The following is a 26,186-nucleotide window of genomic DNA, read 5'->3' as shown; positions in this document are numbered from 1 at the left end:
GGATAAGTGTGAAAGTCTCTGGCTGGGAGGGGGAGATCCCACTTTTGATCTCCCGGACACCCTCCCAGGGCCCCAAGACTCAGCAAAAATTCTGGGCATCACATTCGGCCAGGATGATTATCCCACCAAAAACTGGGACGGTAAGCTACAGGATGCCACTCATAGGGTGGATCAGTGGAAGGGTTGGTCTATGACCCTCAGGGAAAGGGTACACCTGATCAAATCGTACCTGCTCCCCTTGTTTATCTATCTGGGCAGTGTATGTATCTTGCCAGAGGCTTACTACACTAGGGTCTACAGCCTGTTTTTCCAACTGTTATGGGGGAACAGGATGAACCTAGTCAAGAGAGAGGTTACGTACCGCACAAGGAGACTAGGGGGTTTATCTATGGTAAACCCTGTGGTGTTCTTAACAAACACCTTCTTGAAAGCCAACATCTCAAACCTCTGGTCAGAGAGGGCTCCTCCGTGGGTACTCTCCTGCAGGGAATGGTTTCGGCCTTTCTTCCAGGAATGGGAGACAGGAGGGCAAGTGAAGGACCTCCGTACGCCCCATGGGCATCTTCCGGCTTATGCTACCCCGACTCTGAAGGCGATACGTCGGTGGGGTCTGGGAGTGTGGGAGATCAGGACCCAGTCAAGGCAGTTCCTTGACAAACGGGTTCTGTTGACCCACTTCCAGAAGCCTCTGGCGCTCAGGGACTGCCCAGGTCGGGATCTGAGGGTGGGGTTGTATCTCTTAAATATGAAAAGGATCCCTCAGAAGTTTTGGGACTTGGCCTGGCGATGCTTTCAGGGGAAGTTATATGTGAGGGACAATTTGAAGTGCAGGAGATCTGATGACCGGGGATGTCCCCGAGAAGAGTGCGGGGACATGCTAGAAAGCATGGACCATTTCCTGCTTCATTGTCCCTTTAATATAAGGGTCTACAACCGGGTGGGCGCTTCCATCTGCTGGAGTCAACTTGCCGGCCTTACCTATCCAGAGTGGGCTTATGGGGCATTCAGGAACCTGGGTGGCCGAGATCGGGGCACTTTGTTTTTAGTCAGCTTAGTGGTTAGGTACTACACGTGGAATGCACGGTGTTTAGTGTCTAATCAGCGCAAAGTCCTCTCCGAGGTGGAGGTCTGTAGGAACATCACCGGTGACCTCGGGAAGATCAGGTCTTTGGAGTATGGCAGTCTTGGTACCAGTAGGGCTTCTCTCCTATGGAGAGGGTTTTCTTTTGATGTGCCCTAGGTACTAGCTAGACCTTTTGGGTAGAGTACCCTTGTTTTTGTTAGGGACAGTGATGCAGGGACAGGGTTAGGGTGATAGTAGGGTCAGTTTATCTTTAGGGATAATGGTAGGGTGAGAGGTAGGGTGCAGTTAGGGAAAGAATATACATTTTGTATGTATCAGGATTGCCATCCTTCTTCCTGGTGGTGGGCTAATGCATGTGCACCCTAGCTTTTTGTTTTGTTTTCAGATGCTATGGTTATGAAGGGCTTACAGGCACCGAACTTGGGCCTAAAGTGGGTTGTATTGTTTGCTTATGTATGTTAAAGCTGGTTATGGTTAAGTTGGTTGGGAGGAGTTCTAGGTTGGGAGGGTATATTTGTGGGTGGTGGTGGTCTTTTCTTTTGGTGGACCTGGCATGGGTCAGTTGTGGATTGGACATTGAGGACTATGAACTGTATGGAAAAAACTCTGACCCATGTACAGGAGGGCGGGTGGTGTGGGTGAAGGGTCAGTTTAGTGTAGAATGTTCTTTTATATTTGTAGGTGTGTTTTCTATTTATTTATAGGTGTATATAGTTTGTGTATAGTATTGTACATAGTAGTGTATATAGTTAGTTATGTATATAGTATGTATAATGTATGTTTTTTAAGTATATAGTATTTATAGTAGAGATAGACATGGCAGTCGAACCAGTTTTGTTTTTGTAGTAATGTTTCTTTAATATCCCGTTGTGGATTTATTTTCTTTGGTTTATATATGTAGTATGTAGTAAAGATGTGTGTCCCATGTGTGTATTGTGTTTTCTGAGATATTTTCCCGAGTTTGGGTATTTTGAGTTGAATTTAATTTATTTATTTATTTATTTTTGGTTTCTTGGTTAAATGTAGTTAATATATGGATATATATATGTGTGCATGTGTGAGTGTGGTATAGTGTTATTATTATTATTATTATTATTATTATTAATATTATTATAAAAAAAAAAAAAAAAAAAAAAAAAAAAAACATGGTGTGCAGTGTGAGTGCTTGTTGTGTTTTCTATGTATGATTTTTCCCGAGTTTGGGTGTTTTGAGTTAAAGCGAAATAGTGCTATTTTTATGTTTCTTATGAGTGTGTTGTTTGGCTATGAAAGGTGTAATTTTAATATTTCTAGTCCTAGTAGGAAAGCTGGGCTGGCCGGTTAGGCAGGATTTTTGTTCTTTTATTTGAATGTAAAGTTTGGGTTTATGTTATTTCATGTTGTTGTTTTCCGTTATGGCAAAGTTGTGCTGGTTTATGTTTTGTTATGATTTATATTTTTCTAATAAAAGATTTACAGGATATCACTCAGGATCAGTACAGGATAAGTAATGTAATGTATGTACACAGTGACCTCACCAGCAGAATAGTGAGTACAGCTCTGGAGTATAATACAGGGTATAACTCCTGTATAACCCCTAAACCTTGCAGAGCTGTGTCTTCTTGGCCTAAGACACTATATGGAGGGTAGACAATCTCTTACCCAAGAGCTCCTCCTGTCACAAACACAACAATGAGGTTCCCAAGATCCAGGGTGAATGTAAAGACCAGCATCCCGATAAATGATAAGACGTAGACGATCAGCGTGGTCTGCCTACAAGGAGTTAACACTCAGTATTAATGGCGGCAACAATACAGAATAGTCCAGAACATTACATAATACAATAGACAGCAGGGGGCTGGAGGTCACCTACTTGTATGTCTTGGTATAGTCCAGCCACACTCCACAAATGACTGAACCCACCATTCCGGCTATAACCAGGGTGAGCCCAATCCTGCCGGCATTTACTTCTTCCCCCTGTTAGAAAATAGTCAGATTACAGATTTTTCGTTATTATTTAGTTCCAACATATACTGAAATAATGTCGTTTTCCCAAAGTCGTAGTATTTCTAATAAAACAGGATATAATGTAGGTAGGAAACCAACATGAATTGAAGATTTTAGTAAGGTAAATCAATACTACGGTATTTTCCAAACAGTGCAGTTTCCAGCTGTTGCAAAACTACAACTCCCAGCATGCCCGGACAGCCGAAGGCATGCTGGGAGTTGTAGTTTTGCAACAGCTGGAGGCACCCTGTTTAGCCCACCATAACATTAAAACCACCTGTCTTGTATTGCGTAGATACCGCCGCTCCATCATAACAGCTGTAACCCACTTGCTTGGACTCCATAGACTCCTGAAGGTGTCCAGCATTACCTTTTGCAGCAGTTTACTTTACAGCAGCTCCTCTGTGGGATCAAACATCAATGAGCCTTGTGCACCCATCACCCTCCCTGTCCCTGGTCGTCCTTATTTAGAGCACTTTTGGTAGGTACTAACCATTATATCAGTGTTTTCAAACCGGGGTGGCTCCAGCTGTTGCAAAACTACAACTCCCAGCATGCCCGGACAGCCTTTGGCTGTCCGGGCATGCTGGGAGTTGTAGTTTTGCAACAGCTGGAGGCACCCCGGTTGGGAAACACTGCATTTTATACTAGGAAAACCCTTCAAAACTAGCCAATCTGGAAATGCCCGGACAATGTTATGTACACATCACAGTTCAGCCCTCGTCACAGTCGCTCAGACCCTGATCTTGCTTCCAAAATCAATTTTACAAACTGACTTTTCAATTGTTGGCTAAAATATCCAGCACCGCCCCGTCCCCCCCCCCCCCCACACTCTTTCTAATCTGTGTCTATTCATCGGTACATTATGTGGACATCCATTTTGCCTGAGCTGTTTTTAACAGCTTTAAAAGATCTGCTTTACAGTAAGCCCCTTAAAGATGAACAATAAACTGAAGCTGTCCCCATTCACATAAACGGGAGAGGTGTCTGGGCATTCCCTGTGACCTGTAATTCTACAGGGAGGGGGAGGCTGAACTGTGAGATGATCCTGTCTTATCTATCTACTAGTGTCACCTTATCACTGTGATCCTGTCTTTGATGATGGTGAGGAGGAGACTACTGGGAAGGGAACTGTACAGAACAGGAGGTCTCAGCTTAGTTTAAAGGGGTACTCCGCCCCTAGACATCTTATCCCCGATCCTTTGGATAGGGGATAAGAGATCTAGGGGCGGAGTACCCCTTTAAGGCCTAGAGGACAAAAATGGAAACCGCAAGATTGCAGGATTATTTTATACTAGAGATCAGTTTTTCCCAACCAAGGTGCCTCCAGCTGTTGCAAAACTACAACTCTCAGCATGCCCGGACAGCCTTCGGCTGTCCGGGCATACTGGGAGTTATAGTTTTGCAACAGCTGGAGACACACCATTTGGATAACACTAATCTACACCTTGGCTTGAATAGTTGGGGGATTGATGCGGTCCGGCCGGAGGCACCTTGGTTGGAAAACACTGGTCCAACCACTAAGATGCGGCAGTCAGCACTGACCGGGGCATCTAAGGGGCTAAATAGCTGGGATCAGAGTCAGAGTCATCCCTAAGAGGTGGTGACTGATATAGATAGTAAATATTTTAACCAGAGGTCATTTCCTAATGACACCTTTTGTAAATTACTTCTACTTGAAAATCTTAATCCTTCCACTACTTACCAGATGCTGTAAACTTCAGAGGAAGTTCTTTTCTTTCTGAATTTTCTTTCTGTCTGACCACAGTGCTCTCTGCTGACACCTCTGTCCATGTCAGGAACTGTCCAGAGCAGGAGAGGTTTGCTATCGGGATTTTCTCCTACTCTAGATAGTCCCTGACATGGACAGAGGTGTCAGCAGAGAGAACACTGTGGTCAGACAGAAAAGAAATTCAAAAATAAAAGAATTTCCTCTGTATTATAAAGCAGCTGATAAGTACTGGAAGGATTAAGATTTTTAAATCGAAGTAATTTACAAAATCTGTTTAACTTTCTGGCACCAGTTGATTACAATATATATATATTTTTTTCCAGTAGAGTACCCCTTTAATGTCCCCAAATCTAACATATAATCAAATAATTTCTCTAAATTAGGAGGCAATGCTTGTTCAGTGCCGACCAAACCCCACTATTCCACTCGCCGACCTTGTACAGGACACTGACCTCGTAGTGAAATGTGATCATCTGATTGAGCAGCGTGGATACGGAATAGAAGGAGCCGGTCATGATCCCTGCAATGAGAGAGAGAGAGAGAGAATATCTTATCTTCTGTTCTAATAAATATTATCTGAGTTTATGCCAAGGCTACAGCGGAAGAATCCAGCTGACGGGGACATGACGCTGCAAAAAAAGAAATGACGCATCAGAGATGGAAGGCCGGATCCAAACCATCGCCCCGCACTTCAACAGAGGAAGCCGACATATACTGTGAGGGTGTACAGACCTGAACTCTGCTGAGGAGCCTACAACATGAGAGACTGCACGAAACTACAACTCCCAGCATGCCTGGACAGCCAATGTTGCAAAACTGCAACTCCCAGCATACCAGGACAGCCAGTGTTGCAAAACTACAACTCCCAGCATGCCTGGACAGCCAGTGTTGCAAAACTACAACTCCCAGCATGCCTTGACAGCCAGTGTTGCAAAACTACAACTCCCAGCATGCCCAGACAGCCAGTGTTGCAAAACTACAACTCCCAGCATGCCTTGACAGCCAGTGTTGCAAAGCTACAACTCCCAGCATGCCTGGACAGCCAACGGCTCTCGGGACATGCTGGGAGTTGTAGTTTTGCAACATTGGCTGTCAGGGCATGCTGGGAGTTGTAGTTTTGCAACATCTGGAAGTCCACAGTTTGGAGACCACTGCTATAGGTATATGGGAACACATAGTAGATGTATAATTATAATTTACTTTGGAGCAAATGTATCTACCAATATTACTGTCACAGCTTTACTATCAGTTTTAATAAATCTGCCCATTTTGTGTTTCAATTCCTCATCAGTTTCAAGATCTCTGTTTGCGGACAGTGAATGAAAATATTCTTTTGCTGAAAATCCCGATTGTGTATCCCTTGCACAGATGGCTCGTTGCAATCTATCCCAACACTTTCTTACCATCACTTCTACAATGGTAACACATGGGCAGGTACGAAAGTATTGGTTTACTACTTTAATGACAGCAAGCAGATATCTTAAAGGGGTATTCCAGTAAGAAGAAAAAAAAAAAAAAACATTTTTTATATAAACTGGCTCCAGAAAGTTAAACAGATTTGCAAATTACTTCTAGAAAAAAAAAAAAATCTTAATCCTACCAGTACTAGTCAGCTGCTGAAGTTAAGTTGTTCTTTTCAGTCTGACCACAGTGCTCTCTGCTGACATCTCTGTCCGTCTCAGGAACTGTCCAGAGCAGGATAGGTTTGCTATTGGGATTTGCTCCAATTCAGGACAGTTCCTGAGATAGACAGAGGTGTCAGCAGAGAGCACTGTGGTCAGACTGAGAAGAACAACTCAACTTCAGAAGCTGATAAGTACTGGAAGGATTAAGATTTTTTTTTAATAGAAGTAATTTAAAAATCTGCTTTCTGGAGCCAGTTGATATGAAAAAAATAAATAGTTTTTCACTGGAATACCCCTTTAAGAACTGTAAAACTGAAATGCAAAGTATATTAGAAAGTTGTAGAGATTTTTATTGTATAAAAGGTGTATTCTTATTTCAGAAAGGAATGGCATCTCTCTAGGATCCAACCGATCCTATAGCTGCCCATATACACTTAATGGCTGTTGGCTGAACGCTCTCTCTCCCACACCATATGCATGAACGCTCTGCTTGGCTGAGCATTCATGTGTTCTTAATGGGGAGAGGAGGGGTAAACTGCTGCCAAATTCTTCTGGCAGCAGCTTATCTTTCCGATAACAATAAGGCAGTAGGAATTCTTCTCTTTCACAACTATATCTGTCGGGTTAGAGTTGGGAGCCCACCATATAAAGAGCAGTGTTTCCCAACCAGGGTGCCTCCAGCTGTTGCAAAACTACAACTCCCAGCATGCCTGGACAGCCAAAGGCTGTTGGGAAACATTGTGTTAGGTAGTCGGCCGGTCTCAAAGTCAGCCCATTCCCCCAGTTTAACAATGAAGGGGGATCTTCTGCATGGACCATTGGGGATGATGGTCATGGGTCCCCACGACCAATTCAAATCGGCGGCGGTGGCGACTGCTGCTCCGTACGTACTATCCCCCCAAATTTTTTTGGGGTGCATGTTCTGCCATCTGCATGCTCCCTCACAGTGGTTCCTAGCTCAGCAGCTCAACTCCATTTGAGACAAAATAGTCAGTCTACAGCAGTAGTTCCCAACCAGGGTGCCTCCAGCTGTGGCCAAACTACAATTCCCAGCATGACCGGACAGCCTTCGGCTGTCCGGGCATGCTGGGAATTGTAGTTTGGCCACAGCTGGAGGCACCCTGGTTGGGAAACACTGGTCTACAGTTCCTTGCACATCTATGTGGTTGGGGTGCTGCTGTGCAGGGAAAGAATGAGGAGCTGCAGCCCTTTCTTTCTTAGGATCAATAGGGGTCCCGAAGGTTAGACCCCCCACCGATCATAAACTGACAGCATATACCACGTGCTTATGAAATACTGTGTAAAAGAAAAATGTTATAAGGCAGAAATTCATTTTGGTTTGGTTGTAGTGGTTTGAGTAGAGTTCACAACCCTAGCCATCTCCTATATGGAATTTGTACAGAACTACAAGTCCCAGCATGTCCTGACCGCTGGATAGGAGTCACCGCACATGATCTGAAGCGTCCTGCAGCGATCACGGAGATCTTCTCTTACCGTAGCTGATCAGCAGCAGCACGAAGGGGATGTTCTTGAAGAGATTGAGTATGGATTGCTTGTAGGAATATTCCTCGGGAAGGGAGCCCTGCAGGACGGCCTGCGACTGACTCGGGGGGAGCTTCGGCTTCTCTTTAAAGACTGAAATAGAAAATCAAGATATTAAACATCAGTATGCGTTATAAACTCTTAAAGGGGTACTCCGCCCCTAGACATCTTATCCCCTATCTAAAATGGATAAGATGTCTGAACGCTGCTGGGGACCCCCGTGAAATCGGCTGCGGCACCCTAAACATCCGATGCACGGAGCGAACTTCTGGTAATGCAGGGCGGAGGCTCGCGACGTCGCGGCCACGCCCCCTCAATGCAAGTCTATGGGAGGGGGCGTAACTGCCACCACGCCCCCTCTCATAGACTTGCATTGAGGGGGCGTGGCCATGACATCATGAGCGGGCCGTGGCGTCACAAGTGCTGCACCCGATGCTCTAAACCAGTGATTCCCAACCGTGGTGCCGCGGGATTTTGCCGTGATTTTTTTTATTTTTTACTATTAGTTTTTTATAAATGTCCCGCCCCGGCCTGACGGCGCGGGGGGAAGGGAAGTCTGCGTGCGCACTGCGCACACAGCGTCCCCCTGCATCTCCTGCGTTCCCCTCCGTCTGCCACGTGACCCGCGTTCCCCTCTTTCCCCCTCTGTTCCCTGTGTCCCCCGCGTCCCCCTACTTCACTCTCCGTCTCCTGCGTTCCCCTCTCCCTTGCGGCGCAGTGAGCCGGATATGGTGCCCTGGGGCGGAACGAGCTGTACCTGCGCCGGACTCCCGTGCCTCCTGTGGAACTGCAAGCTGCGCGGGCCGGCTTGCTTAAGGTACCGTACCCTTTCCACCCCTCTGTTCACCTTCTCAACCCTGTCTAAATCCCCCCACCGTCACCCAGGTCCACCCTCTACCCCCCCCCCCCGACCCCGTCACCCATGTCCACCCCCCCCCCCCTTCACCCATGTCCACCCCCCCCCCCGTCACCCATGTCCACCCCCCCCCCCGTCACCCATGTCCACCCCCCCCCCCGTCACCCATGTCCACCCCCCCGTCACCCATGTAATCCACCCCCCCCCCCCCCGTCACCCATGTAATCCACCCCTCGTCACCCATGTCCACCCATCTGTCCCTTTGTTACCCCAGTCCACCCCTCCTTCCCCCTGTCACCCATGTCCACCCCCTATCACCCCTATGCCCCGTCACCCATGTTCACTCTTCTACACCCCTCTGTCACCCATGTACACTTCTCTACAAACCTGTCACCCTTGTACACTCCTCTATACCCATCTGTCACCCATGTACACTCCTCTATACCCCTCTGTCACCCATGTACACTCCTCTACACCCCTCTGTCACCCATGTACACTCCTCTACACCCCTGTCACCCATGTACACTCCTCTACACCCCTCTGTCACCCATGTACACTCCTCTACACCCCTCTGTCACCCATGTACACTCCTCTACACCCGTCACCCATGTACACTCCTCTACACCCCTCTGTCACTCATGTACACCCATCTATCACCCATGTACACTCCTCTACACCCCTCTGTCACCCATGTACACCCATTTATCACACATGTACACCCCTCTGTCACCCATGTACACTCCTCTCTACCCCTCTGTCACCCATGTACACCCCTCTGTCACCCATGTACACCCATTTATCACACATGTACACCCCTCTGTCACCCATGTACACTCCTCTCTACCCCTCTGTCACCCATGTACACTCTTCTACACCCATCTGTCACCCATGTACGCCCATCTGTCACCCATGTACACTCCTCTGTACCCCTCTGTCACCCATGTACACTCCTCTGTACCCCTCTGTCACCCATGTACACTCCTCTGTACCCCTCTGTCACCCATGTACACTCCTCTGTACCCCTCTGCCACCCATGTACACTCCTCTGTACCCCTCTGCCACCCATGTACACTCCTCTGTACCCCTGCCACCCATGTACACTCCTCTGTACCCCTCTGCCACCCATGTACACTCCTCTGTACCCCTCTGCCACCCATGTACACTCCTCTGTACCCCTCTGCCACCCATGTACACTCCTCTACACCCCTCTGCCACCCATGTACACTCCTCTACACCCCTCTGCCACCCATGTACACTCCTCTGTACCCCTCTGCCACCCATGTACACTCCTCTGTACCCCTCTGCCACCCATGTACACTCCTCTGTACCCCTCTGCCACCCATGTACACTCCTCTACACCCCTCTGCCACCCATGTACACTCCTCTACACCCCTCTGTCACCCATGTACACTCCTCTACACCCCTCTGTCACCCATGTACACTCCTCTACACCCCTCTGTCACTCATGTACACTCCTCTAAACCCCTCTGTACACTCCTCTACACCCCTGTCACCCATGTATGCTCCTCTACACCCCTGTCACCCATGTATGCTCTTCTATACCCGTCACCCATGTACGCTCCTCTACACCACTGTCACCCATGTACGCTTCTCTACACCCCTCTGTACACTCCTCTACACCCCTCTGTCACTCATGTCCACCCCTCTACACCCCTCTGTCACCCATGTTAAAAAAAAAAAAAAAAAAAAAAAGCTTGGCGCCTAATAGGTTTGTTTTGCAGGTTTAACGGTGAAGAATTGTGTGTGTGGAAGAAATCGTGATGATGGCCCGGACCAGATGGAGAAGAGAAGACAACATTGCAAATTAGAGAAGACGTCATTGGTGAGTTGCTGTATAAAGCAGCACTTTAAACTACATACCCACTGATAAATAGATATAGTGCATTGCATTTTTTACTGTTTTTTCCTTTTTCCCGAGGTGTGCCCCGACCCGAAAAAGGTTGGGAAACACTGCTCTAAACAAACACCAGGTGCAGCAGGGAGATTGTGGGAGTCCCGCTGCTGGGGACCCACGCGATCTCCTTTCTGCACCTGGCATTCATTTAGAGCAATGGGTGCCGCACATGAATCTCGTGATGACACGACCCCTCTCAAACTTGCATTAAGGGGGCATGGCCGTGACACCACGAGCTTCCGGCGCTGCACCCAATGCTCTAAATGAACGTCAGGTGCAGCAAGGAGACCCCCGCGATCAGACAGCTTATCCTCTATCCTTTGGATAGGGCATAAGATGTCAACGGACGTTATTTTGTGACGGTAGTTAGTAACGGGAGAAATACTGCATGCACTATTTCTTCCGTTCATTCTCCCGTCACAAAATAACGTCCGTTATTAACGGATTAAAACGGATAATGTAAAAATCCCATAGACTATAATGAGATTTTCTAACAGCCGTATGGGATTTTCTAATGGACGTTTAATGGGTGATTTGCAGGGTTTTCATAACGGAACATCAAACGGATGAATTTTATAGTGTGAAAGCAGCCTAAATGTTACCGAAAGCCTGGCAATGGGGGGGGGGGGGGGGGGGGAAGATTCCCCTCAAATTGGGGTCTTTGTCCAATACGCTTACAAATATGAAGAAGTGGATGGCAGACAGGTCCAAAAAAAGTCAGCCTTGTTCCAAGTTCTCCAGAAACATCATGTGACTTCGATCCGCTCTGCCGTACGGAGAATCCCAGAAATATGTCAGATCCCATCAAACTAGGGATGCCGACTTATACCATGGCGCAGTGCAGTGGGCCCTATTCACTTCAAAGGTCTAGTGTCACTTCCTTCTCGGGCTTGATAGAACCCAACTACGTCAAGAAACCGAGCATAGTGTCATTCTAGGGTGCACAATACTGCACTGTAGACTTTTTTAAATAATAATCAAAAATATTATTATTATTATTATTACATTGTAGGGAAATCCACACAGCAACATTCAGCAGATCTGTGGCAGAACTTTTTGTGCCGGTTCTAGTCATATGTATAAGGTTTACAGACAACCATGTACTTGAGAGGATTTTCTGAATTTACTGCAAAAAATCTGACAGGTGTGAATATGTCCCTGATCTAAACTTGCAGAAAATATATATAAGAAAGTGGCCGACCTGCCATGACGGTGATCTTCACTGGTGAGGTATAGATCCAATATCTACTAATAGTTTATCAATACCTCATCACGTGTAAGGAGTTGTGTGCACTCGGCCATAATCCAGATGTAATGATCCCAGATTAACCTAAATACACCGGATTAGACAAACCTGTGTCTGCACCAACATGAAGAGCGTCAGGAAGACATTGGGGGAGATTTATCAAAACCTGTGGAGAGGAATAGGGGTCCAGTTGCCCATAGCAACCAATCAGATGCTTTCATCTTTATCAAGGCCTCTGAAAAATTAAGAAGCAACAATCTGATTGATTGGTTGCTATGGGCAACTGGACCCCTATTCCTCTGCACAGGTTTTGATAAATCTCCCCCCATTAGGTTTTTTTTTTATGGGAGAAGTTAAGAAGGGACAAGGGGGGAGATTTATCAAGAAAAAGTTCTCCAGTTGCCCATAACAACCAATCAGATCGCTTCTTTCATTTTGCAGAGGCCTTGTTAAAAATGAAAGAAGGGATCTGATTGGTTGCTATGGGCAACTGGGCAACTTTCTCTGCACAGGTCTTTATATATCTCCCCCAATACAACTATGGTGATACAATATCTGAGTCACATGACTGCTGTAGCCTATCCAGTGATTATTGGGCTATGATAGGAAGCAATGTGGCTACTCAGCTGACCACAGCCTCAGGTTACTGCATCATAATCCCCCCCCGACCCAAACTACTGATCCCCACTATGATAGTGATCCCCAACTAGTGACTTTCCAACACAATAATGCCACAGGTTGGGGGGGGGGGGGGGCGGGACACTGCTATATACTATACCCCCGCCCCCTCTGCTCTGTACAGATGACTACAGCGGGGATCAAAAGTTTGGGCACCCCAGGTAAAAATTTGCATTAATGTACATAAAGAAGCCAAGGAAAGATGGAAAAATCTCCAAAAGGCATCAAATTACAGATTAGACATTCTTATAATATGTCAACAAAAGTTAGATTTTATTTCCATCATTTACACTTTCAAAATAACAGAAAACAAAAAAGTGGCATCTGCAAAAGGTTGGGCACCCTGCAGAGTTAATATCTTGTACTGCCCCCTTTGGCAAGTATCACAGCTTGTAAACGCTTTTTGTAGCCAGCCAAGAGTCTTTCAATTCATGTTTGAGGTATCTTTGCCCATTCTTCCTTACAAAAGTCTTCCAGTTCTTTGAGATTTCTGGGCTGTCTGTCACGCTCTTTTAAGGTCTATCCATAGATTTTCAATTATGTTGAGGTCAGGAGATTGTGAAGGCCATGGAAAAACCTTCAGTTTACGCCTCTTGATGTAATGCCCCGTGGATTTCGAGGTGTGTTTAGGATCATTATCCATTTGTAGAAGCCATCCTCTCTTTAACTTCAGCTTTTCACAGATGGCATCAAGTTAGCATCCAAAATTTTCTGAAATTTTATTGAATCCATTTTTCCTTCTATTCGTGAGATGTTCCCTGTGCCACTGGCTGCAATACAATCCCAAAGCAGGATTGATTCACCCCCATGTTTAACAGTTGGACAGAGGTTCTTTTCATTAAATTCTGTTCCCCTTCTTCTTCAAACGTACCTTTGCTCATTCCGGCCAAAAAGTTCAATTTTAACCTCATCGGTCCACAGAACTTGTTTACAAAATGCATCAGGCTTGTCTATATGTTCATTTGCAAAGTTCAAACGCTGATTTTTGTGGTGAGGACGTAGAAGAGGTTTTCTTCTGATGACTCTTCCATGAAGACCAAATTTGTACAAGTATCTCTTTAAAGTGGAATAGTGTACTACAACTCCAGTGTCTGCCAGATCTTTCTGGAGGGATTGTGAAGTCAAACGTGGGCTTTGAATTGTTTTTCTCACAATCCTGCGAGCTGTTCTGTCTGATATTTTTCTTGGTCTTCCAGATCTTGCTTTAACTTCCACTGTTCCTGATGACTGCCATTTCTTAATTACATTCCGAACAGAGGATATTGACATCTGAAAACATTTTGCTATCTTCTAATAGCCTTCTCCAGCTTTGTGAGCGTCAACTATTTTCAGTTTCAGATTTCTAGACAACTGCTTAGAAGAACCCATGGTGCTGATTGTTGGGGCAAGGTCAGATGAGTCTGGGCATTTAAAACCTTTGAGATTGACATCACCTGGTCTTCCCAGATGATGATTGAGAACAATCCATGACACTAACAGGTCTCAGCTTTGCAAAGGGACCAGTGCATGCTATAAATTCTGCAGGGTGCCCAAACTTTTGCAGACGCCATTTTTTTGTTTTCTGTTATTTTGAAAGTGTAAATGACGGAAATAAAATCTAACTTTTGTTGACATATTATAAGAATGTCTGATCTGTAATTTTATGCCTTTTGGAGATTTTTCCATCTTTCCTTGGATTCTTTATGCCCAAACTTTTGATCCCCACTATATATACTGTATTCTACACCCCGGCCCCTCTCCTCTGTACAGATGACTGTATATACTGTATCCTACCCCCCGGCCCCTCTCCTCAGTACAGATGACTGTATATACTGTATCCTACCCCCCAGGCCCCTCTCCTCTGTACAGATGACTGTATATACTGTATCCTACCCCCCAGGCCCCTCTCCTCTGTACAGATGACTGTGTATACTGTATTCTACCCCCCCCCCCGGCCCCTCTCTGTACAGATGACTGTATATACTGTATCCTACCCCCCCCCCCCCCGGCCCCTCTCCTCTGTACAGATGACTGTATATACTGTATCCTACCCCCCCCCCCCCCCCCCCCCCGGCCCCTCTCCTCTGTACAGATGACTGTATATACTGTATCCTACCCCCCAGCCCCTCTCCTCTGTACAGATGACTGTATATACTGTATCCTACCCCCCGGCCCCTCTCCTCTGTACAGATGACTGTATATACTGTATCCTACCCCCCGGCCCCTCTCCTCTGTACAGATGACTGTATATACTGTATCCTACCCCCCGGCCCCTCTCCTCTGTACAGATGACTGTATATACTGTATCCTACCCCCCGGCCCCTCTCCTCTGTACAGATGACTGTATATACTGTATCCTACCCCCCGGCCCCTCTCCTCTGTACAGATGACTGTATATACTGTATCCTACCCCCCGGCCCCTCTCCTCTGTACAGATGACTGTATATACTGTATCCTACCCCCCGGCCCCTCTCCTCTGTACAGATGACTGTATATACTGTATCCTACCCCCCGGCCCCTCTCCTCTGTACAGATCACTGTATATACTGTATCCTACCCCCCCCCCCCCCCCCCCTCTCCTCTGTACAGATGACTATATACTGTATCCTACCCCCCGGCCCATCTACTCTGTACAGATGACTATATACTGTATCCTACCCCCCGGCCCATCTACTCTGTACAGATGACTGTATATACTGTATCCTACCCCCCGGCCCCTCTCCTCAGTACAGATGACTGTATATACTGTATCCTACCCCCCGGCCCCTCTCCTCTGTACAGATGACTGTATATACTGTATCCTACTCCCCGGCCACTCTCCTCTGTACAGATGACTGAATATACTGTATCCTACCCCCCCCCCCCCCTCCTCAGTACAGATGACTGTATATACTGTATTCTACCCCCCGGCCACTCTCCTCTGTACAGATGACTGTATATACTGTATTCTACCCCCCGGCCCCTTTCCTCTGTACAGTATACAGTCCTCTGTACAGATGACTGTATACTGTATTCTACTCTATTTGTACAGGTGAGAAGGTCACACAGTACAGATAAGAGCAGTGTAATAGCGGTTTTTGACCGTGAACCGTCTCCATGTGCCGTGACCTCTGATGGCTCCTGCGATCACCTCAATACAGAAGAGCTATGAGCGGCCGGGCCCTGTAGAGCTGTGTGTACATTGGGCTTATTACAGGCAGATCCCAGGCCAGGTTCATGTAACTGAGGAAATTGCTTAACACTTCAGTAACGTCACCCAGCACACCTGACCCTGGATCATTACCTCCTGCATGTAAGAATGCTGCTTACACCGCTCACGTGGGCTGACGCCTTCATAGCCTGGAGACAAACTGTGGACCTTCTGATGTTGGAAAACTGCAACTACTAGCTCGCCTGGACCGCCGAAGGCTGCCCACTCACCACCAAAAAACCTAAAAGGAGAACTCCGGCAAAAGCCAAATCCCCCCCCCCCCACCCATGTGATCTCCAGAAAGGGACGCTGGCTGTCCGTGAAGAAGCGCGTGTCGTTTACCGGTAGAGGGGATGTGCTCCACTCTTTTCTATGTGAGCGCCGGAGATGCCCGAGTGCTCACTGAGAGCCGGGTCCTGTTCCAAAGACCAATGGGGGCCCGACCGCTGGAACTCCCCGCATTCTCTGGAATGGGACACGGCTTTCAGTGAGCACCCAGACATTTCCAACACTGCAATAGAAATGAACTTTGGATAGGGGATAAGTAAGTTTTGGCTAGAGTTCTCCTTTAAAGGGGTTTAAGCTGTAGCTAAACTCCCAGCATAAATTCTGCATTGCATAAAGTGTATAATATATATATATATACAGATCCACAGCAAAAAAAAAAAAAAAAAAAAAAAAAAATCATACAAAGCACTTTAAAGGGGTATTCCAGGAAATTTTTTTTTTATATATATCAACTGGCTCCAGAAAGTTAAACAGATTTGTAAATTACTTCTATTAAAAAATCTTAATCCTTTCAGTACTTATGAGCTTCTGAAGTTAAGGTTGTTCTTTTCTGTCTCAGTAATCTCTGATGACACGTGTCTCGGGAACTGCCCAGTTTAGAAGCAAATCCCCATAGCAAACCTCTTCTAAACTGGGTGGTTCCCAAGACAAGTGTCATCAGAGATTACTTAGACAGAAAAGAACAACCTACACTTCAGAAGCTCATAAGTACTGAAAGGATTAAGATTTTTTAATAGAAGTTATTTACAAATTTGTTTAACTTTCTGGAGCCAGTTGATATATAAAAAAAAAAGTTTTTTCCTGGATAACCCCTTTAAATTTTCCTACAATGTTACCATAATTAGCGCCAAAATACACTTGGGTAAATCTGAAAATCTGTACGATCTGGTGCGGATTTGGTGCATATCTGCCCTGTGTAAACACCCTAACACCTCAAAAAAAATAAAAATTACAAAAAAAATTACAAAAAAAAGAAAGATATAGAATGTTTACATTTCCTGACAAAAGCTAAAAAGTTGTAGAACTTTTATTTATTAACATTAAGATTAATACTGTAACATTAACATGCAAAAAAATTATAATCTCATGGCTCAGATTTAAAGGGGTGCTCCGCCTGTGCCAGAAAGTTCAACAGATTTGTAAATTACTTCTATTTAAAAATCTTAATCCTTCCAGTACTTATCAGCAGATATATATACTCCAGAGAAAGATCTTTTCCTTTTTTCAAAATTATTTTCTGTCTGACCACATTGCTCTCTGCTGACACCTCTGTCTGTCTCAGGAACTGTCAAGAGTAGGAGCAAATCCCCATAGCAAACCTGTCCTGCTCTGGACAGTTCCTGACATGGACAGAGGTGTCAGCAGAGAGCACTGTGGTCAGTCAGAAAATAACAACTCAACTTCCTGTGGAGCATACAGCAGCTGAGAAGTAGTGGAAGGATTAAGATTTTTAAATAGAAGTAATTTACAAATCTATTTAACTTTCTGGCACCAATTGATTTAAAAAAGAATAAAAATATAAAAATACGTTTTCTAGCGGAGTACCCCTTTAACCTGATAATCTTCTTGTGTGTAGTTTGTGTTCATTTCGAAAATCACCTCAATGTCCTGCTGATTTTATGTTTACACACAGCAGTCACCTACATAGCTGCAGTGTATAGCATGGTGGAAGGACGCAGCCATTCACAGGACAGGAGGAGGACTATAATATATCTCAGGCTTCCTATAGACAAGTGTTCGGGTACTCCGGTGGAAACCATATTTTTTTTTTTTTTTTTTTATTTATTTATTTATTTTTTTAATCAACTGGTGCCAGAAAGTTAAACAGATTTGCAAATTACTTATATTAAAAAATGTTAATCCTTCCAGGACTTCTTAGCTGCTGAATACTACAGAAGAAATGATTTTCTTTTTGGAACACAGTGCTCTCTGTTGAATCACAAGCACAGTGCTTTCTGCTGACATCGCTGTCCATTTTAGAGTAGGAGAAAATCCCCATAGCAAACATATGCTGCTCTGGACAGTTCCTAAAATGGACAGAGATGTCAGCAGAGAGCACTGTGCTCGTGATGTCAGCAGAGAGCTCTGTGTTCCAAAAAGAAAATAATTTCTTCTGTAGTATTCAGCAGCTAATAAGTACTGGAAGGATTAAGATTTTTTTTTAATAGAAGTAATTTACAAATCTGTTTAACTTTCTGCCACCAGTTGATTTAAAAAAAAAAAAAAAAAAAAAAAAAAAGGCTTACACCAAAGTACCCCTTTAAAGGGGTACTTCGGTGAAAACCTTTTTTCTTTTAAATCAACTGGTGGCAGAAAGTTAAACATATTTGTAAATTACTTCTATTAAAAAATCTTAATCCTTCCCGTACTTATTAGCTGCTGAATACTACAGAGGAAATTCTTTTCTTTTTGGAATGCTCTCTGATGACATCACGAGCACAGTTCTCTCTGCTGACGTTATTATAATAATAAGGCTTTATTTATTGTTGTCCTTAATGGGATTTGAACCCAAGTCCCCAGGACTGCAAGGCAGCAGTGCTAACCACTCAGCCACCATGCTGCCCTTAGCATACTTTTGCTATGCATGGTTGCTAAAATGGACAGAAATGTCAGCAGAGAGCACTGTGCTCGTGATGTCATCAGTGTTCCAAAAAGAAAGAAATTTCATCTGTAGCATTCAGCAGCTAATAAGTACTGGAAGGATTAAGATTTTTTAATAGAAGTAATTTACAAATATGTTTAACTTTCTGCCACCAGTTGATTTAAAAGAAAAAAAGGTTTTCACCGGAGTACCCCTTTAAAAGAGCTGGAGAGCCTCAGGGTGGACAACACTGATACATACAATGCTGAAGTCACTAGTCCGAGTAGTGTTTCCCAACCAGGGTGCCTCCAGCTGTTGCAAAACTACAACTCCCAGCATGCCCGGACAGCCGTTGGCTGTCCGGGCATGCTGGGAGTTGTAGTTTTGCAACAGCTGGAGGCACCCTGGTTGGGAAACACTACTCAGTCCTCAGCTTTCTTTCATATCTAGAAGTCGCTGTATTGGATGAAGCAACTGCACAGTCCTAAACCCATCACATACATCAAAGTTGTCTTGTAAAACAAGTTGTAAAAGGCGGCAACAGGAAAGTAATAAAGTAAAATCCCTGACCTGCGACACGTATAATGGCTGAGGAAAACCTGTGCCCTCGGGTATCAGCAATGCAACATACTGTTCTTCATAAATACCTTGTGAATGACAGCGTGTGTGTAAATAAATAATTATTATATATATATATATATATATATATATATATATATATATATATATACACATATATACACACACACACAATATTATATTTATATATTCTTCTATGTAAATGTATGGAAAGCTGGGTGCCAACCGCGCTCATCACGTTCCAAAAAGACAAAACTTAGTACTATAAATGGTCACTCCCCAAACTGTTTAACCCCTTAAGGACGCAGGACGTAAATGTACGTCCTGGTGAGGTGGTACTTAACGCACCAGGACGTACATTTACGTCCTAAGCATAACCGCGGGCATCGGAGCGATGCCCGTGTCATGCGCGGCTGATCCCGGCTGCTGATCGCAGCCAGGGACCCGCCGGCAATGGCCGACGCCCGCGATCTCGCGGGCGTCCGCCATTAACCCCTCAGGTGCCGGGATCAATACAGATCCCGGCATCTGCGGCAGTTCGCGATTAAAATGAACGATCGGATCGCCCGCAGCGCTGCTGCGGGGATCCGATCATTCATAACGCCGCACGGAGGTCCCCTCACCTTACTCCGTGCAGCTCCCGGCGTCTCCTGCTCTGGTCTGTGATCGAGCAGACCAGAGCAGAAGATCACCGAAAACACTGATCTGTTCTATGTCCTATACATAGAACAGATCAGTATTAGCAATCATGGTATTGCTATGAATAGTCCCCTATGGGGACTATTCAAGTGTAAAAAAAAATGTAAAAAAATGTAAAAGTAAAAGTAAAAAAAGAGTGAAAAATCCCCTCCCCCAATAAAAAAGTAAAACGTCCGTTTTTTCCTATTTTACCCCCAAAAAGCGTAAAAATTTTTTTTTATAGACATATTTGGTATCGCCGCGTGCGTAAATGTCCGAACTATTAAAATAAAATGTTAATGATCCCGTACGGTGAACGGCGTGAACGAAAAAAAATTTTAAAAGTCCAAAATTCCTACTTTTTTAATACATTTTATTAAAAAAAAAATTATAAAAAATGTATTAAAAGTTTTTTATATGCAAATGTGGTATCAAAAAAAAGTACAGATCATGGCGCAAAAAATGAGCCCCCATACCGCCGCTTATACGGAAAAATAAAAAAGTTATAGGTCATCAAAATAAAGGGATTATAAACGTACTAATTTGGTTAAAAAGTTTGTGATTTTTTTTAAGCGCAACAATAATAAAAAGTATATAATAATGGGTATCATTTTAATCGTATTGACCCTCAGAATAAAGAACACACGTCATTTTTACCATAAATTGTATGGCGTGAAAACGAAACCTTCCAAAATTTGCAAAATTGCGTTTTTCGTTTTAATTTCCCCACAAAAATAGTGTTTTTTGGTTGCGCCATACATTTTATGATATAATGAGTGATGTCATTACAAAGGACAACTGGTCGCGCAAAAAACAAGCTCTCATACTAGTCTGTGGATGAAAATATAAAAGAGTTATGATTTTTAGAAGGCGAGGAGGAAAAAATGAAAACGTAAAAATTAAATTGTCTGAGTCCTTAAGGCCAAAATGGGCTGAGTCCTTAAGGGGTTAAAGGGGTACTCCAGTGGGAAAAAAAAAATTTTGATCAACTGGTGCCAGAAAGTTAAACAGATTTGTAAATCACTTCTATTAAAAAATCTTCATCCTTCCAGTACTTATTAGCTGCTGAATACTAGAGGAAATTATTTTATTTTTGGAAACCAGAGCTCTCTGCTGACATCATGACCACAGTGCTCTCTGCTGACATCTCTGTCCATTTTAAAAACTGACCAGAGCAGGAGAAAAATCCCCATAGAAAACATATGCTGCTCTGGACAGTTCCTAAAATGGACAGAGATGTCAGCAGAGAGCACTGTGCTCGTGATGTCAGCAGAGAGCTCTGTGTTCCAAAAAGAAAAGAATTTCCTCTGTAGTATTCAGCAGCTAATAAGTACTGGAAGGAGTAAGATTTTTTTTAATAGAAGTCATTTACAAATCTGTTTAACTTTCTGGCACTAGTTGATGTAAAAAAAAAAAAAAAAAAGTTTGCCACTGGAGTACCCCTTTAATGTTCTGTACATAATCCTTTCATCTCAGTGGAGGAGATGATATTACACAATTCCTCTGCAGTACAAGAGGAAGTTTTAATCAGATGAGGAAATTGCACTAACAACATTTGGGCTCCGGTCCAGGTTCTCAGCTTGGAGCGAATGACATCACAGATTGTGGATTTACTAAGGGAACATGAACCTACTGCACCTGTTCACACCTCTCAGCACCTTCTCAGGCCCGTACAATGGGACCCTAGAGGTTATTACAGTGCAATGTCAGCCGACATCACTACATCCACAAGCTGCTCGCACGGCAAAGGGACTGATGGGCATGAAAGCTATTTAGTGGTCATACTAGCTGAGTACCCGGCGGTGCCCAGTTTTTCCTTCCTAATCCAGCCGTGCGGAAGTTATGTGGGAACATACATTTCCCATTGATTTGCATGGGACTTTAAACAAAAACCCCGACCCTCACAAATGGGGGTAGTTAAGGGTTAAATTAATTATCCTATATTTTAAGTGGACATATAAGTAACATGTGACCAAGTATTATCAAAATATCTCCAGCCGTTTGGAAGGGTTACAGAGCAGCCTGCAGTGATTGGATGATTAGACCCAGCACAGCAGACTCAGGGAGGAAGTGAATACATGGGGAGTGAGGGCGGGCTCAGTGCTTGCCTGGGACACTGAGCAGTGGATGTCAGAATGAGTGATACAGAAGAGAGGGATTCGTGAGCAGAATACAGAAGCTAGACACTAGGGATCGACCGATTATCGGTATGGCCGATATTATTGGCCGATAATCACGATTTTGGGCATTATCGGTATTGGCAATTACCTTGCCGATAATGCCCCGCCCCCCACACCGCCACCGCCACCCCCCCGACCCGCCGCACCGCACCCCCGACCCACCGCACCGCGTCACACCCCCCACCGTGATGCTGGGCGGTATACCGGTATGGATTTTTGCCCATACCGCTATACCGGCCGGGCCCCTCCCCCACCCTCCGAGTCAATAAAAAAAAATAAACTTACCCGTAATGGGGGTGGTCCGGGCCATCCATCCTTCCTTCCTGTAGTGTCCGGGGGCGTTCCGGGTGAAGAGTGAACCGGTCCGGGCTGTCCTTCTCCGGCGGTCATCTTCTCCACTCCGGACAGGCTCCGGCCTAGTACACTGCATAGACGCCGCTACGCCGTGACGTCAGGTGCGTCGCTGCGTCTATGCAGCGTACTAGGCCGGAGCCTGCCCGGAGTGGAGAAGATGACCGCCGGAGAAGAAGGACAGCCCGGACCGGTTCACTCTTCACCCAGAACGCCCCCGGACACTACAGGAAGGAAGGATGGATGGCGCGGACCACCCTGACAGGTAGGGGAGAGAAGCGGGTGGTGGCGGCGGCGGCGGCCTATGGCCCCGCAAAAGCCACTGCAGTGCATTGATTTAAAGCGCCCGCTTTAAAACAATGATCTGCAGCAGTGTCGCAGGGGGTTAAATAGCCGATAACTTATACCGGAATATCGGTATAAGTTATCGGCTATCGGCCCTAACCTGCACCGATTATCGGTATCGGCCCTAAAAAAAACGATATCGGTAGATCCCTACTAGACACATAAAAAAAAGAAATGTAAACCATCTGCATGACCTAGTGAGTAAGAAAAAAAAGTAAAATCCTTTCACACTTATTTGGGCTGACCGGTAAGTACGTCCTGGCAAAGGCGGTGAAGAAGTCTGGAGAACAAAGAGCTGAGCGGAGAAGCTGCACATACTGTCGGTGCAGATCATCATGACCCAGGCTGTCACTTTTGGCTGGCGTCTCATACACTGCATGAACTGTAGCATGGAGGATGGGCGCTCACACTCACCTGCAATAGTCAGGACGAAGAGAAGCGTGGACACCGCGGCTGTGCCGTAAAACATGACGCTGATGTTATGCGCAGTCACATCGTTGTCGTCCGACCTCGGAACCAGCACAGGAGGGAGAAGGAACCCGATGGCAGTGCCAAGCTGTGGAGACAATAGAAGAGACTGTAACCTAAACAAGTTATAATGCTTCTAAACTATTAAAGTGTACCAGTCATCAACAAAAACTCTTTATATAACGTAGATTATACCATTAGATGTATATTTGTAATATACATTGGTTAAAAAATACGTATATTTTTGTTCCTGCAGCTATTGCCTGTGTATCTCTATGAGGAGTCCAAATACAGGAAGGGATGGTGGACAGGGGGGGCTCTGGGCACCGAGGACAGGGGGGGGGCGCTCTGGGCACCGAGGACAGGCCGGGCTCTGGGCACCGAGGACAGGCCGGGCTCTGGGCACCGAGGACAGGCCGGGCTCTGGGCACCGAGGACAGGGGGGCGCTCTGGGCACCGAGGACAGGGGGGCGCTCTGGGCACCGAGGACAGGCCGGGCTCTGGGCACCGAGGACAGGGGGGCGCTCTGGGCACCGAGGACAGGGGGGCGCTCTGGGCACCGAGGACAGGGGGGCGCTCTGGGCACCGAGGACAGGGGGGCGCTCTGGGCACCGAGGACAGGGGGGCGCTCTGGGCACCGAGGACAGGCCGGGCTCTGGGCACCGAGGACAGGCCGGGCTCTGGGCACCGAGGACAGGCCGGGCTCTGGGCACCGAGGACAGGCCGGGCTCTGGGCACCGAGGACAGGCCGGGCTCTGGGCACCGAGGACAGGCCGGGCTCTGGGCACCGAGGACAGGCCGGGCTCTGGGCACCGAGGCTCTATGACATGCCCCTGTCTCACACATGAGGATGATTGACAAGCCAGTAGCCTGCACCGAGCCCTGCTTGTCCTGTCCTCACTTCCTGTATTTGGACTCCTCACAGGTAATAGCTGCAGGGACAGCACTTTTTCACCCATAAATATACACATTTTTTAACCAATGTATTTTACAAATATACATAAAATTGTATTATCTACATTATATAAAAAGTTTTTGTTGATGACAGGTACACTTTAAGACTTCACAGGTCAATGCCCTCCTGATGTGCCTCATCTGTGGCCACTGCTGTGGCTATTCTAGTGCCCATTGTGAAGCCTTCCATTATAAGACTCTAAGATAAGAGGCACTTAGCAGATGTGAAGACGTCCGGAGAGGCTCTCGTGATTCCAGAATGTATCTACAGCGCATTGTAGACGTCATGCGGTTCTTTCCTAGTCAACAAGTATTTATACAAGAGGCAATGAGCTTTCCTATAAATACAAAAATACATCCATTTACGTGCGGCGGTCACGGTGCAGGTTTGCTGTAGTGCAATGTAACTTATTTTCACAGCAATAAACCAGGAGAGAAACCCTAAGGGCCCCTCCTCTATGACAGTGATCTGCTCAGTTGATTCCCCCCTTTTAAGGGGTTGCCCAGTGAAAAAATAACTTATTAAAAAGGGTACGCCATTGGAAAACATTGTTTATAAATCTGTGTCACAAAGTTAAACAGATTTGTAAATTACTTTTATTAAAAAATCTTAACCCTTCCAGTACTTAGCTGCTGTATGCTCCAGAGGAAGTTGTGTAGTTCTTTTCTGTCTGACCACAGTGCTCTCTGCTGCCACCTCTGTCCATGTCAGGAACTGTCCAGAGCAGGAGAGGTTTTCCCATGTGGATTTCCTTATTCTCTGGACAGTTCCTGACGTGGACAGCAGTGAGCACTGTGGTCAGGCAGAAAGGAAATTCAAAAAGAAAATACTTACTCTGGAGCATACAGCCGCTGATAAGTACTGGAAGGTTTAAGATTTTTTAATAGAAGTGATTTACAAATCACTGTTTAACTTTCTGTCATCAGTTGATTTAAAAAAAAAAAAAAAAAAAAATGATATGTTTTCCAGTGGATAAGGGTCTAACAAGTTCAGTTCCTCACACTAATCCTTTAAAGGGGTACTCCGCTGCTCAGCGTATGGAACAAACTGTTCCGAATGCTGGAGCTTGTGATGTCATAGCCCCACCCCCTCATGACGTCACGCACTGCCCCCTCAATGCAAGTCTATGGGAGGGGGCGTGACTGCCGTCACGCCCCTTCGCATAGAGTTGCAAACTAGTTATCCCCTATCCTATAGACAGGGAAGGACTTTTAAGGTAAATTCACTCATACATAATCTTATTTAAAGGGGTACTCCGGTTGCTTAAAAAAAAAAAAAAAAAAAAAAAGTTTTCCACCGGAGTACCCCTTTAATTAAAGGGTACCTCTCATCAAAAAAACTTTTGATATATTATAGATTAATGTATGCAAAATAACTTTACAATTGCATGTTATTAAAAATATGCTTCTTTCTATTTAATTTTCCACTTTGAAGAAATGACCACTAGGGGTCTCCCTACCAGTCCTGGCAGCAAGCATTTCAGACTCATGCTGGAGTCCTAAACACTACGAGCTGCCAGTCTGCTTTGTTCACAAAGGAGAACACTCAGAGCTGCCAGCCTGCTTTGTTCACAGCATGTTTGGCTGTGAACAAAGCAGGCTGGCAGCTCTGAGTGTTTAGGACTCCAGCATGAGTCAGAAATGCTTGCTGACAGGACTGATCGGGAAAAATACAATAGAAAGAAGCATATTTTTCATTAACATGCTATTGGAAAGTTATTCAACATTCATTCATCTAAAATATATCAAAAGTTTATTTGATGAGAGGTACCCTTTAAGATTATGTATGAGTGAATTTACCCTAAAAGTCCTCCCCTGTCTATAGGATAGGGGATAACTAGTTGACAGGTGGGAGAGGGGGGGGGGGGCTGACTCATCAAAAGATTGGGGGGGTCAATTGTCCCCGAGTGAATGGAGCACCAGCGACAA

The 26,186-nt window shown here is 45.4% G+C and overlaps 1 protein-coding gene across 1 annotated transcript in view; it reads right to left on the bottom strand.

Moving 5' to 3' along the window:
• The window catches only part of FLVCR1 (FLVCR heme transporter 1), a 70,634-nt gene that overhangs the window by 40,780 nt on the left and 3,668 nt on the right, over window positions 1–26,186 (bottom strand). The window contains exons 2-6 of the mRNA XM_056568268.1: window positions 23,250–23,391; window positions 7,922–8,062; window positions 5,255–5,322; window positions 2,937–3,040; window positions 2,726–2,836 (exon numbers count right to left, since the gene is read on the bottom strand). Coding sequence (XP_056424243.1) covers window positions 2,726–2,836; window positions 2,937–3,040; window positions 5,255–5,322; window positions 7,922–8,062; window positions 23,250–23,391 — 566 coding nt within the window. The remainder of the gene's footprint in view (window positions 1–2,725; window positions 2,837–2,936; window positions 3,041–5,254; window positions 5,323–7,921; window positions 8,063–23,249; window positions 23,392–26,186) is intronic.

Source organism: Hyla sarda, chromosome 3 (genome assembly GCF_029499605.1).
Source record: "Hyla sarda isolate aHylSar1 chromosome 3, aHylSar1.hap1, whole genome shotgun sequence".
NCBI classification, from domain to species: Eukaryota; Metazoa; Chordata; class Amphibia; order Anura; family Hylidae; genus Hyla; species Hyla sarda.
This window is presented reverse-complemented; position numbering and strand designations above follow the sequence as displayed.